The sequence below is a fragment of the Neolamprologus multifasciatus genome, chromosome 2, assembly GCF_963576455.1.
Source record: "Neolamprologus multifasciatus chromosome 2, fNeoMul1.2, whole genome shotgun sequence".
Lineage (NCBI taxonomy): Eukaryota > Metazoa > Chordata > Actinopteri > Cichliformes > Cichlidae > Neolamprologus > Neolamprologus multifasciatus.
In genome coordinates, this window is record NC_140440.1 from 27,361,188 (window position 1) to 27,375,231 (window position 14,044).

The window sequence follows — 14,044 nt, forward strand, 5'->3', positions numbered from 1 at the left end:
ACATACTAATACAGTGGGATGCAAAAGTTTGGGCAACATTGTGAAAAGTAATTATTTTCTTGTACAAATCACTGGTTGTCACAATAAAAATAGTCAGTTAAATATATCATATAGGAGACACACACAGTGATATTTGAGAAGTGAAATGCAGTTTACAGAAAATGTGCAATAACTGTTTAAATCAAGCAGGTGCATAAATTGGCAACACAAAAAAAGAGAAATGAAGCCTGGAAGTAAATATTTAGTGTATATCAATGTGTGTCTCCTATATGATATATGTAAGTGACATTTTTCATTGTAACAGTGATTCATACAGGAAAATAATGACTATTAATAAGGTTGCCCAAACTTTTGCACCACACTGTATATAGGAACATAGTGAAGACAAGTTATTTAAGAGAGTAAAAAGAGGTTAGTTTATTTTGGAGTAGAGCTCCATTTATTAAGAAAAATTTAAAAAGACAGGAACACTCTTTAGAGGTTTGTGGGTGGCTCTTAAAAGAGCCGTTGTGGGGAAGTCACTCGGACTTCAAACAGGCTACTCCTTTGGTTGCCAAGACACAGCTCCCTCCACCGAGAAGTGAGCCATGAATTTCTCCCTCACCAGGACAGCCTCTCTGGAGGAGTTGTTTGCTGGCAAGGAACCTGGACAAAATTGTTTAAAATGAGTATTATGTGTACTGCAGTTACAAAATACATTATTGAAATTCCAAAATTACAAATTGCAAAACATAAATCTTACATAAAACCTTTTGTAATTATAAGGATAATTACATGATATATATTAGATATAATCTAAAACAGTCTGCGGTGATTATATACAAATATTCAACTATCCCAGAATTAAACCAGGTCTAAATAAAAAGGAGTGAGTATCACTACAAAGGTTAACTCAGTGGTCCTAATGCTACAGTTTGATATCAGCAAACACCGAGCGCATACATTGATATGACACCACAGACATGCTATCATTCAAACACTGATAACAGCATAAATCGAATTAAATCGGGACTTGATGAGACCTTCTGAGTATCACTAGAAATATTATAAACAGTCGTCTCCGTACCACAGTTTGCTATCAGTAAAAACCGAGAGCATTCACTGTTAGCATAGCACGTCCATGTTAGCAGTGTATAAATGGATGGTTTAGCATGTATTAGCACAGGTATCAATAAAGGACTACCGTATTAAATACTTTTACTAACCTCAGGCAGATGGACAGGCGCTCTGCAGGTGGGATTGAGCGCCTGTAATTGGTGTCTAGGCGGGCGATTCTGGGACCGACCCGGGGAAGCAGGTCCTCAAACTGGCCGAGTGAAAGACGGTGATGTCGCTGGAATCGGCCGTCATCCAGGCGCAGCTCCTGGAGCAAATGGTGAAACTCACCAAACTGCTCATGCCTCTGGAGGACCTGATGGACCCAGGTAGGGCGAGGGCGTCTTTTACGCCGCTGCTCTGCTCTCCACAGTACATAGAGAAGGGAGACTCTCTCTTCAAGCGCTAACTCGACAGCTGCCATCTTGCAAAGATACCGGTCTGGCACAACTTCCTCCCACATCCCTCCCACATTTCCGGTTCACGCGCGTCAAAATATCATATTTTGAAGCGCGATGGATTTTTCTTGGACACGCGTTGAGACGCGAATGTGCACGCGTCAAATTAGGGGCGTTTGGGGCGTTTTTGTTCGCGTCCATCGCGTTCGGTGTGAACACACCGAACGCGATGGACGCGAATAGAGCGTCAGGTTTACATGTAAAGTCAATGGAAAAGCGCGATGAAGCGCGATTGCGGGTCCCGCGAAAATTCGGAAGCAGATTTGCGTCGCGAAAACGCCAAAACGCGTGAAACGCGCGTCAGTGTAGCGCGTCTGGCGCGTTTGACTCGCGAATAAAACCACGCGCGTGAGTTTTTGTGTTGCATTTTGTGCATACGCGCGTTTCGCGTCTACCGCTCGAGTTGGAAAAATCTGAACTCCAGCGTCAAATCGCGCCGCGACAACCAATCAGGAGCCTGGTGACGTGGCTCTGACCTAGGTCAAAGGGGCAGATCCAGCCAAAGCCGTTCATTCTTCATTCAGTATGGAGGAAAAGCTAATCAGTGCCGTGGCTAATCACCCGGAGCTATACGATGCTAGCTACTACTTTTACCGAGACAGGAATAAAAAGGACCTAGCTTGGAGACACATAAGTGAGGAGATCGGGCAACCTGGTAAGTTCATTCCTTCTTCTTTTTAATTTTCAGACTGACCCGATGAACCCGCGCAAAAGCTAGCAAGCCCGCCTACTGTCCCGCTATTTTCCCACTGATGTACAAATACCTTTCCGCTAACAAGATAATGCGTTTATTCAGAGGACATCTGCAGGAGAAAGTGGAAGAGCCTCAGGGACACTTATAATAAGGAGAAGAAGGCAGAGAAGGAGAAGAGGAGTGGGTCTGCAGCAGGATCGGGGAGAAGATGGAAGTTCTTCGCGGTCATGGGGTTTCTGGACCCCTTCCTCACCCCGCGGGAGACTAGCGATAATATGGTGCGGACCGTGGAGAACTTCTCCCCCGAGGACCAGGGACAGCCCGAAGAGGCAGCAGGGGAGTGTCAGTCAGAAGGTATGTTTACATTGAGTTAATGTAGGCAGTTAATTTATGCGTGTTGTCATACAGGAACATATTTTGTTTATTAATAAACAGTATACAGTAGTCCCGCTGTTCATCCGTCACTGCCTCGCCTTTTCGCTGATTTTTTTTATTGCACCGTACAGCTTTCAACAATGCGCATTGCATTCTGCAGCCCAAATGACAAATCTCCTCCATGTCGTGTCTCCTGCGCTTGCCAAACTTATCATGTTTGGTTTTGATAACCATCACGTCCAATAGAAAAAAACAGCACAAAAACACTCATAACTATGAGCCTCATTCGGAAATACACACCTGCACCGGGAGCAAAAAAGGCGCACAAAAGTGGCGCCACAGACGGAGAAAAAGCGCGGCATAATACTTTTACGTTTTAAAATCGACAAAGGTTTTCACTTTGAGAATCAACTTGTGAGAACTGTGACTACTGTTCATGTGCTGCAATAAATGAGAGACCACTGTATATAATAATAAGTATATAAGTATATAATAATATAATATTCTCTATGACTATTGTCTTCAACCTGTTAACATCTAATATTGTCTTGATAGAGTCAAGTAATCATGCAGCAGAGTCCTCAGCTGTCTCTTCTCCTGGCTCCCCAGTCCCTGGTCCCTCAGCTCCTGCTGCTGCACCCACAGGTATGAACATCAAGCACTGACAGCTTTTTACTTGCTTGAATTCCCTTGTGATCACCTTTACTAAATATCTACAACCAATCTGTTTATATCATGTTTTTTTCAATTTTGAAAATGAAAATCTAGTAGCAGCCTTCTCATTACTTTGTGTTGTTTTGTGCTGTGTTTTACAGGCCCACAGAGGAGGACAGCTCGAAGGCGGGCGAGGGACGGGTCCCAGGACGGTCCATCGGCGGTGGAGCTGGCCATCCTGGAGTCCCTAAAGAGGCCACGCCCGTCTCCAACTGAACATTTCCTCCTCGGCCTTGTTCCTGCTCTGGAGAGCATGCCGCCTCAGACACGAGAATTCGTGAAATTTCAAATTTATAAATTAGTTTTTGAAAACAGCACAGCTGTGTTAAATTTGGAAACATTGGACCCTAATGATCAGTAGTTTTCTGATGAGGCAGCAGCTCTCCAGGGCAGAAACAATGTTCTTATTTTTCTCCTCCTTCTCCCTGAGGCTCTTCCACTCCAAGCTGGGTCCTTTTTATTCCTGTCTCTCTGTAAATAGTTACATTTCATATATTTATGATAAATGTTTTTGTTAATGAATTTATATTTTTTCAAATAAACATTTATAATGACAAAATGTCTCTGTTCTACTACACAGCAAATATTGGCACCCGACTTGACACAAGTAGAATTTATTTCATATTATACTAATGACAAAACATACTAATACAGTGGGATGCAAAAGTTTGGGCAACATTGTGAAAAGTAATTATTTTCTTGTACAAATCACTGGTTGTCACAATAAAAATAGTCAGTTAAATATATCATATAGGAGACACACACAGTGATATTTGAGAAGTGAAATGCAGTTTACAGAAAGTGTGCAATAAGTGTTTAAATCAAGCAGGTGCATAAATTGGCGACACAAAAAAAGAGAAATGAAATAAATATTTAGTGTATATGAATGTGTGTGTCTCCTATATGATATATTTAACTGACATTTTTCATTGTAACAGTGATTCATACAGGAAAATAATGACTATTAATAAGGTTGCCCAAACTTTTGCACCACACTGTATATAGGAACATAGTGAAGACAAGTTACTTAAGAGAGTAAAAAGAGGTTAGTTTATTTTGGAGTAGAGCTCCATTTATTAAGAAAAAATTAAAAGGACAGGAACACTCTTTAGAGGTTTGTGGGTGGCTCTTAAAAGAGCCGTTGTGGGGAAGTCACTCGGACTTCAAACAGGCTACTCCTTTGGTTGCCAAGACACAGCTCCCTCCGCTGAGAAGTGAGCCATGAATTTCTCCCTCACCAGGACAGCCTCTCTGGAGGAGTTGTTTGCTGGCAAGGAACCTGGACAAAATTGTTTAAAATGAGTATTATGTGTACTGCAGTTACAAAATACATTATTGAAATTCCAAAATTACAAATTGCAAAACATAAATCTTACATAAAACCTTTTGTAATTATAAGGATAATTACATGATATATATTAGATATAATCTAAAACAGTCTGCGGTGATTATATACAAATATTCAACTATCCCAGAATTAAACCAGGTCTAAATAAAAAGGAGTGAGTATCACTACAAAGGTTAACTCAGTGGTCCTAATGCTACAGTTTGATATCAGCAAACACCGAGCGCATACATTGATATGACACCACAGCCATGCTATCATTGCAAACACTGATAACAGCATAAATCGAATTAAATCGGGACTTGATGAGACCTTCTGAGTATCACTAGAAATATTATAAACAGTCGTCTCCGTACCACAGTTTGCTTTCAGTAAAAACCGAGCATTCACTGTTAGCATAGCACATCCACGTTAGCAGTGTATAAATGGATAGTTTAGCATATATTAGCACAGGTATCAATAAAGGACTACCATATTAAATACTTTTACTAACCTCAGGCAGATGGACAGGCGCTCTGCAGGTGGGATTGAGCGCCTGTAGTTGGTGTCTAGGCGGGCGATTCTGGGACCGACGCGGGAAAGCAGGTCCTCAAACTGGCCGAGTGAAAGACGGTGATATCGCTGAAATCGGCCGTCATCCAGGCGCAGCTCCTGGAGCAAATGGTGAAACTCACCAAACTGCTCACGCCTCTGGAGGACCTGATGGACCCAGGTACGGCGAGGGCGTCTTTTACGCCGCTGCTCTGCTCTCCACAGTATATAGAGAAGGGAGACTCTCTCTTCAAGCGCTAACTCGACAGCTGCCATCTTGCAAAGATACCGGTCTGGCACAACTTCCTCCCACATCCCTCCCACATTTCCGGTTCACGCGCGTCAAAATATCATATTTTGAAGCGCGATGGATTTTTCTTGGACACGCGTTGAGACGCGAATGTGCACGCGTCAAATTAGGGGCGTTTGGGGCGTTTTTGTTCGAGTCCATCGCGTTCGGTGTGAACACACCGTTAAAGGTATATTTACCACTGTCTGTACTGCTTAGGTTATGTATCCTAACGGTGTGTTCACACCGAACGCGATGGACGCGAATAGAGCGTCAGGTTTACATGTAAAGTCAATGGAAAAGCGCGATGACGCGCGATTGCGGGTCCCGCGAAAATTCGGAAGCAGATTTGCGTCGCGAAAACGCCAAAACTCGTGAAACGCGCGTCAGTGTAGCGCGTCTGGCGCGTTTGACTCGCGAATAAAACCACGCGCGTGAGTTTTTGTGTTGCATTTTGTGCATACGCGCGTTTCGCGTCTACCGCTCGAGTTGGAAAAATCTGAACTCCAGCGTCAAATCGCGCCGCGACAACCAATCAGGGGCCTGGTGACGTGGCTCTGACCTAGGTCAAAGGGGCAGATCCAGCCAAAGCCCTTCATTCTTCATTCAGTATGGAGGAAAAGCTAATCAGTGCCGTGGCTAATCACCCGGAGCTATACGATGCTAGCTACTACTTTTACCGAGACAGGAATAAAAAGGACCTAGCTTGGAGACACATAAGTGAGGAGATCAGGCAACCTGGTAAGTTCATTCCTTCTTTTTAATTTTCAGACTGACCCGATGAACCCGCGCAAAAGCTAGCAAGCCCGCCTACTGTCCCGCTATTTTCCCACTGATGTACAAATACCTTTCCGCTAACAAGATAATGCGTTTATTCAGAGGACATCTGCAGGAGAAAGTGGAAGAGCCTCAGGGACACTTATAATAAGGAGAAGAAGGCAGAGAAGGAGAAGAGGAGTGGGTCTGCAGCAGGATCGGGGAGAAGATGGAAGTTCTTCGCGGTCATGGGGTTTCTGGACCCCTTCCTCACCCCGCGGGAGACTAGCGGTAATATGGTGCGGACCGTGGAGAACTTCTCCCCCGAGGACCAGGGACAGCCCGAAGAGGCAGCAGGGGAGTGTCAGTCAGAAGGTATGTTTACATTGAGTTAATGTAGGCAGTTAATTTATGCGTGTTGTCATACAGGAACATATTTTGTTTATTAATAAACAGTATACAGTAGTCCCGCTGTTCATCCGTCACTGCCTCGCCTTTTCGCTGATTTTTTTTATTGCACCGTACAGCTTTCAACAATGCGCATTGCATTCTGCAGCCCAAATGACAAATCTCCTCCATGTCGTGTCTCCTGCGCTTGCCAAACTTATCATGTTTGGTTTTGATAACCATCACGTCCAATAGAAAAAAACAGCACAAAAACACTCATAACTATGAGCCTCATTCGGAAATACACACCTGCACCGGGAGCAAAAAAGGCGCACAAAAGTGGCGCCGCAGACGGAGAAAAAGCGCGGCATAATACTTTTACGTTTTAAAATCGACAAAGGTTTTCACTTTGAGAATCAACTTGTGAGAACTGTGACTACTGTTCATGTGCTGCAATAAATGAGAGACCACTGTATATAATAATAAGTATATAAGTATATAATAATATAATATTCTCTATGACTATTGTCTTCAACCTGTTAACATCTAATATTGTCTTGATAGAGTCAAGTAATCATGCAGCAGAGTCCTCAGCTGTCTCTTCTCCTGGCTCCCCAGTCCCTGGTCCCTCAGCTCCTGCTGCTGCACCCACAGGTATGAACATCAAGCACTGACAGCTTTTTACTTGCTTGAATTCCCTTGTGATCACCTTTACTAAATATCTACAACCAATCTGTTTATATCATGTTTTTTTTCAATTTTGAAAATGAAAATCTAGTAGCAGCCTTCTCATTACTTTGTGTTGTTTTGTGCTGTGTTTTACAGGCCCACAGAGGAGGACAGCTCGAAGGCGGGCGAGGGACGGGTCCCAGGACGGTCCATCGGCGGTGGAGCTGGCCATCCTGGAGTCCCTAAAGAGGCCACGCCCGTCTCCAACAGAACATTTCCTCCTCGGCCTTGTTCCTGTTCTGGAGAGCATGCCGCCTCAGACACGAGAATTCGTGAAATTTCAAATTTATAAATTAGTTTTTGAAAACAGCACAGCTGTGTTAAATTTGGAAACATTGGACCCTAATGATCAGTAGTTTTCTGATGAGGCAGCAGCTCTCCAGGGCAGAAACAATGTTCTTATTTTTCTCCTCCTTCTCCCTGAGGCTCTTCCACTCCAAGCTGGGTCCTTTTTATTCCTGTCTCTCTGTAAATAGTTACATTTCATATATTTATGATAAATGTTTTTGTTAATGAATTTATATTTTTTCAAATAAACATTTATAATGACAAAATGTCTCTGTTCTACTACACAGCAAATATTGGCACCCGACTTGACACAAGTAGAATTTATTTCATATTATACTAATGACAAAACATACTAATACAGTGGGATGCAAAAGTTTGAGCAACATTGTGAAAAGTAATTATTTTCTTGTACAAATCACTGGTTGTCACAATAAAAATAGTCAGTTAAATATATCATATAGGAGACACACACAGTGATATTTGAGAAGTGAAATGCAGTTTACAGAAAGTGTGCAATAAGTGTTTAAATCAAGCAGGTGCATAAATTGGCGACACAAAAAAAGAGAAATGAAATAAATATTTAGTGTATATGAATGTGTGTGTCTCCTATATGATATATTTAACTGACATTTTTCATTGTAACAGTGATTCATACAGGAAAATAATGACTATTAATAAGGTTGCCCAAACTTTTGCACCACACTGTATATAGGAACATAGTGAAGACAAGTTACTTAAGAGAGTAAAAAGAGGTTAGTTTATTTTGGAGTAGAGCTCCATTTATTAAGAAAAAATTAAAAGGACAGGAACACTCTTTAGAGGTTTGTGGGTGGCTCTTAAAAGAGCCGTTGTGGGGAAGTCACTCGGACTTCAAACAGGCTACTCCTTTGGTTGCCAAGACACAGCTCCCTCCACCGAGAAGTGAGCCATGAATTTCTCCCTCACCAGGACAGCCTCTCTGGAGGAGTTGTTTGCTGGCAAGGAACCTGGACAAAATTGTTTAAAATGAGTATTATGTGTACTGCAGTTACAAAATACATTATTGAAATTCCAAAATTACAAATTGCAAAACATAAATCTTACATAAAACCTTTTGTAATTATAAGGATAATTACATGATATATATTAGATATAATCTAAAACAGTCTGCGGGGATTATATACAAATATTCAACTATCCCAGAATTAAACCAGGTCTAAATAAAAAGGAGTGAGTATCACTACAAAGGTTAACTCAGTGGTCCTAATGCTACAGTTTGATATCAGCAAACACCGAGCGCATACATTGATATGACACCACAGCCATGCTATCATTGCAAACACTGATAACAGCATAAATCGAATTAAATCGGGACTTGATGAGACCTTCTGAGTATCACTAGAAATATTATAAACAGTCGTCTCCGTACCACAGTTTGCTTTCAGTAAAAACCGAGCATTCACTGTTAGCATAGCACATCCACGTTAGCAGTGTATAAATGGATAGTTTAGCATATATTAGCACAGGTATCAATAAAGGACTACCATATTAAATACTTTTACTAACCTCAGGCAGATGGACAGGCGCTCTGCAGGTGGGATTGAGCGCCTGTAGTTGGTGTCTAGGCGGGCGATTCTGGGACCGACGCGGGAAAGCAGGTCCTCAAACTGGCCGAGTGAAAGACGGTGATATCGCTGAAATCGGCCGTCATCCAGGCGCAGCTCCTGGAGCAAATGGTGAAACTCACCAAACTGCTCACGCCTCTGGAGGACCTGATGGACCCAGGTACGGCGAGGGCGTCTTTTACGCCGCTGCTCTGCTCTCCACAGTACATAGAGAAGGGAGACTCTCTCTTCAAGCGCTAACTCGACAGCTGCCATCTTGCAAAGATACCGGTCTGGCACAACTTCCTCCCACATCCCTCCCACATTTCCGGTTCACGCACGTCAAAATATCATATTTTGAAGCGCGTTGGATTTTTCTTGGACACGCGTTGAGACGCGAATGTGCACGCGTCAAATTAGGGGCGTTTGGGGCGTTTTTGTTCGCGTCCATCGCGTTCGGTGTGAACACACCGTTAGAGTTAATTTTACTCTAAGTAGAGTCACATGCTTTTAATGTAACTCTGAGGTGTAAAATGATAGTAGTTAAAATCGAGTGTTAAAAATGAGTGTTTCTATTTCAAATCTGGAGGTGTTACAATGGAAACATTAACTCTTGACCTCTTAACTCTGAACTCCTAGAGGGGCTATGACACTAATAGAGTAAATTCACAGACTCCGCCCCCAGCACGGCTCCAATCGAAGCTGAAGTGAAGCCGTTTCAGAACATTTTGCTCTACATATTTGAGTTGTTTGCCATGCTTGGTAAGTCATTTTTTCAAAGATTGTTTCAATTATTATTATTAGCTTTTACTTCTGTGGCTCTTTGGAGTTGAGACAAAGCTGTGTGAAAGGCATTAGCCATGTTGCTCGCTGATAGCACCGCTCGCTGTTTTAGCTAGCTGAAAGGCAAATACCACAGCCTTGAAAAAAAGCTTGCATGTGAATTTTCGGTTAAATTTTTTGGTCAAATACACCTAAAACAATGTCTAGAATGTGAAATGTTGGTATAATGGTGCTACTTGAAGCCTGAAAACGATCTCCCATAAAAAACGAGCAAACAGCAGTAGCAGACGTCCTGACTGGGTTCTACGTTAGCATTTAGATCCCTCCAGAGTTTTGTGCACACGGTTTAGGTAAAAATGAAAAAGGTTGAGGTTTTACATTTAGTTCAGTACTACCTGTTGCCTGTGTCCTTATCTTTTGGGAAAATACTTTACACAAGTAATGTCTCAAAAAGGATTCCTTTTTTTTTTTTTTTTTTTTTTTTTTTTTACTGTGCTGCAATTGATTTGTGCCATTAATTAGTGTCAACTAATTTTTATTCAATCTCCACATAGGATATGCTTGTGAAGATGGAATATGGGGGAGAGCAGAAGTGCGTTGAAGTTCCACAAAGTGATGAATGAAGGACATGCATATTGTATTTTGTATTTATTGAAATAAGTGATGAGAATGCTGTTATTTGCATTTACCAGCTCACCTATGTCAGACCTTTTGATAAACGAAATTCTAATGAAAGTGAGAACATGTACACTGTTACATCTTTCAGAAAATGTTTTGAAATTGTGGTGCACAGTTCAGAATAAATGTTTTTCAAAAACCATTGCGTCTTTTTAGTAAATGTTTATTTCCAAAAGAAATTTCTAGAAGTTCAGAACAGTAAAATTCCCGCTTTTTAGAATTAATTAGAAGATAACTCTTACGTAGTTAAACTAAAATACTCTTTGAGAGTTAATATATAAACTCTTAACACCAAGTGTTAAATTATCAACTCCAGAGAGATTTGGTGTTTAACACTAAATCAGAGTTAACATACCAACTCTCCAAAAAGAGTTAAATTAACACTCTCTGGTGTGGACCCATATAGACACTTTAAAAGTGTTGAAATCAAATCTGACAGTGTTAATTTGGACATGCTGGATTTGCTGTGCAGGTTTTCAGTTTTGACTCTTTTTTTAAAAGAAACCTGTCTGACGTGATATTGTCTGATTGGTGACGCCTGTCATTAACAAGATTATTGCGGGTATACATGGCTGTATGATGTATCATTCTCTCTAGCTAGTGGTCAGCGCAATGCATGCTATGTCCTATGTGAAAGGGCCTTGGGTAAAGGTATCTGAGGAGGCATATCTTGTGTTGTGGGACTGAATAATAAAAAACACCATAGTATAACTGGTCAAAAATAAAGTCTGAAGTACTACTATTTTTTTTTAACCCCAAGGGCATGCAAGTATTTCCCACACTCTTGCTACACAACATGTTAATGTATGTGCATATATGTATAGTATGTTACCACTTCCCTTTTCAGGGAACAAGAAGTTAAGAACAAGAACTTAAAAGCTGTTCTGCAGCGATGGAGGTTACTCAAGCCTTGCAAGTTTGTCCTACATGTGTCCAAAGTGTTCTTGACTACTTACAACCCTGCCGATGCAGATAGAGGCGTTTGCAAAACTAGTGTTGGAACATGCTGTGATACCATGTCCTTGTGAGTATTATTTGAACTATAATGTACAGCCGAAGATCATGTGTTTCCATAAAAATGGCAAGAAAAAGGAAATTAACCCTGGAAGAAAGACAGACCATCATAACATTTAAAAATATTTCCTACACAGAAATTGCAATGAAGTCAAGATGTCAGTCAGTAGTTTCCTTCACCATCAAGAGCCACTCTAAGTAAACTGACGGGATGAGGTCTGCAGACTTCAAACCACACAGAATCAGAAGATACATTTCTGAAAGTCAATAGCTTGTGTGGGACACCTCACAAGACCACAGCTTTGAAACTTGATAGTGATCGTAGAAAACAAGTCTCAGTTTTGACTGCAAAGAGAAGCCTTTAAGTTGCAGGTTTGACAGGTCGAGTTGCAACAAGAAAACCATTTATAAGATGCCAGAATAAGTTAAAAAGTGGTTGCCTGGGCCATGAAACACAAATGTTGGACTACTGTAGACTGGAAGGCGGTTTTATGGACTGATGGATCCCTTCATGCTGAAGGGATGGTTCCTCAGTGTGTAACAGCATACGTCAAATAAGTAAGAGAAAGCGTCTGGTCTGTAGCTGTTTAGCTGAATCCACGGTTGGTGACTTTTACAGAGTGAGAAACACTCTGAATCACAATGGCTACCACAGGGTTCTCCATCACAATGCGGTGGTCTCTGGTATCTGTCAAGTTAGTCAGGAGTTCATCATACAGCAAGATAGCGACCCAAAACATAAGTCCAAAGTAACAGCAGTAACCACAACAGCGGTATATTTGAGCAGATTTCACATGAACAACATCTTGTCATAATAACATAATAACAAAATCATGTCAAAATGCTTGACATTTTGAAACATCAAAATGTCAACTATTCACACTCACATTCACACCTATGGGCAATTTTGAATTACCAGTTAATCTAACCCCACTAACCTCATGTCTCTGGACTGTGGGAGGAAGCCAAAAGCAATAAACTTTTTTTTAAAACTTTATCATCTTGTCCACATCTGCCTCCAAACATCAGACCTGCAGCTTCTCATCCACTGTCCACACTGTTCCGCCTCAGACAGCAGCTCTTTACCTAGCTCTGCTCTTCAGGCCCCACACTTTTCCTCTGGGCTGTTCTACTCTGGATTTCACTCTTTGTTTGCTCACATTAGATCTCCTCTGCTCAGTTCCACTAGCTTTCCCTGCTGTTCTGTATAATCACCAACTATGAACCTTTGCATAAATTTCAGTGATGCAAAAACTTTGCAAAGTCATTAAAAAAGAAAATCCACATGCCCACAGCTTCACCTCGAAAGAGGACACAACACATTTTATTTCTCTAATGCAGTGCAATATGTAAATATGTAAAGTCCTTTGAAATGGCATATTTTGATGTTTTGGGGACTACATCAATAAAACTAATAAACTAAATCACAACAACAATAATTCTGTCTAAAAAAGGCAACAAATGTGTAGCTGGTCAACAATAAAGTGTGAAGCAGTATCATTATTCTTTACTACATATTATGTAGCACACTCTTGCTACATATGGATATGTAAATAATGGTATGTTACAAGCTGTACTTATATTATATATTTATATTCCTGCAAACATATTCTTCACTCAGTGCTCACCATGCTGACTGACATGTGTTTACTTTTTACTTTGTGTTTAAAGATGGGACCAGGAAGCAGCGTCACTTCTCTCCTCCTGGCATCCCCTTAGAGACCGACAAAAAGTAAAAGGAGATTTAAAAATTGAATAAAAAAACAACAACAGCAACAACAAAACATTATAGGGTCTGCAGCTACACCAAAGAGTAAAACAGTTAAATGTGGATAGTTGAACATTAGGTCCCTTCTACCTGGTTGCAGCAGGATGAATGTTTAGTTTATTAGATGAATCAAAACCTCTGGTCATACTGTCAGTGTCCATAGCTGGACTGGCCATTGGGCATACCGGGCATTTGCCAGGTGGGCCGATGGTGATTTTTCGTTTTTATGTTTTTTTTTTCATAACGGTATAAACAATGAAAGGTGGTGGATTGGCCAGATACTGGCAGATGTGTAGAAATAACTCAATTGTTTGGTGGTGGCTATGGCGGAGCTTCCACAGATTCAATAACATTATCAAGTGGTGGAGGCCAGCAGGTGGGCCTCCTGCCTCACCGCTGGTCCGAGTATCAGGGGAACTGAACTTCAGGTGAGAAGTTATGACCTGCAGTCTATCTGGGTCAGATATAAACCAAGTTTAGTTTACTTTCGTTGTGCTAACTTTTTACAGTCAGTAACAATAACTCGCACTGCGTATACTGCTGGGCAGGTGCTATGA

At 41.3% G+C, this 14,044-nt stretch overlaps 3 protein-coding genes across 3 annotated transcripts; 1 reads left to right on the forward strand and 2 right to left on the reverse strand.

Annotated features, from left to right (window-relative positions):
- Window positions 1–412: 412 nt before the first annotated feature.
- LOC146524568 (uncharacterized) lies at window positions 413–5,527 on the reverse strand. Its single transcript, XM_085133275.1, has 3 exons — window positions 5,175–5,527; window positions 1,206–4,615; window positions 413–645 (listed from the first exon to the last, which is right to left on the reverse strand). The coding sequence occupies exons 1-2, from the start codon at window positions 5,525–5,527 to the stop codon at window positions 4,489–4,491; spliced, it is 480 nt and encodes a 159-aa protein (XP_084989401.1). The 3' UTR covers window positions 413–645; window positions 1,206–4,488.
- LOC146524569 (uncharacterized) lies at window positions 2,475–3,697 on the forward strand. Its single transcript, XM_085133297.1, has 3 exons — window positions 2,475–2,601; window positions 3,178–3,267; window positions 3,438–3,697. The coding sequence occupies exons 1-3, from the start codon at window positions 2,475–2,477 to the stop codon at window positions 3,695–3,697; spliced, it is 477 nt and encodes a 158-aa protein (XP_084989423.1).
- Window positions 5,528–7,417: 1,890 nt separating the features above from the next.
- LOC146524570 (uncharacterized) lies at window positions 7,418–9,738 on the reverse strand. Its single transcript, XM_085133284.1, has 2 exons — window positions 9,207–9,738; window positions 7,418–8,647 (listed from the first exon to the last, which is right to left on the reverse strand). The coding sequence occupies exons 1-2, from the start codon at window positions 9,557–9,559 to the stop codon at window positions 8,521–8,523; spliced, it is 480 nt and encodes a 159-aa protein (XP_084989410.1). The 5' UTR covers window positions 9,560–9,738; the 3' UTR covers window positions 7,418–8,520.
- Window positions 9,739–14,044: the final 4,306 nt, after the last annotated feature.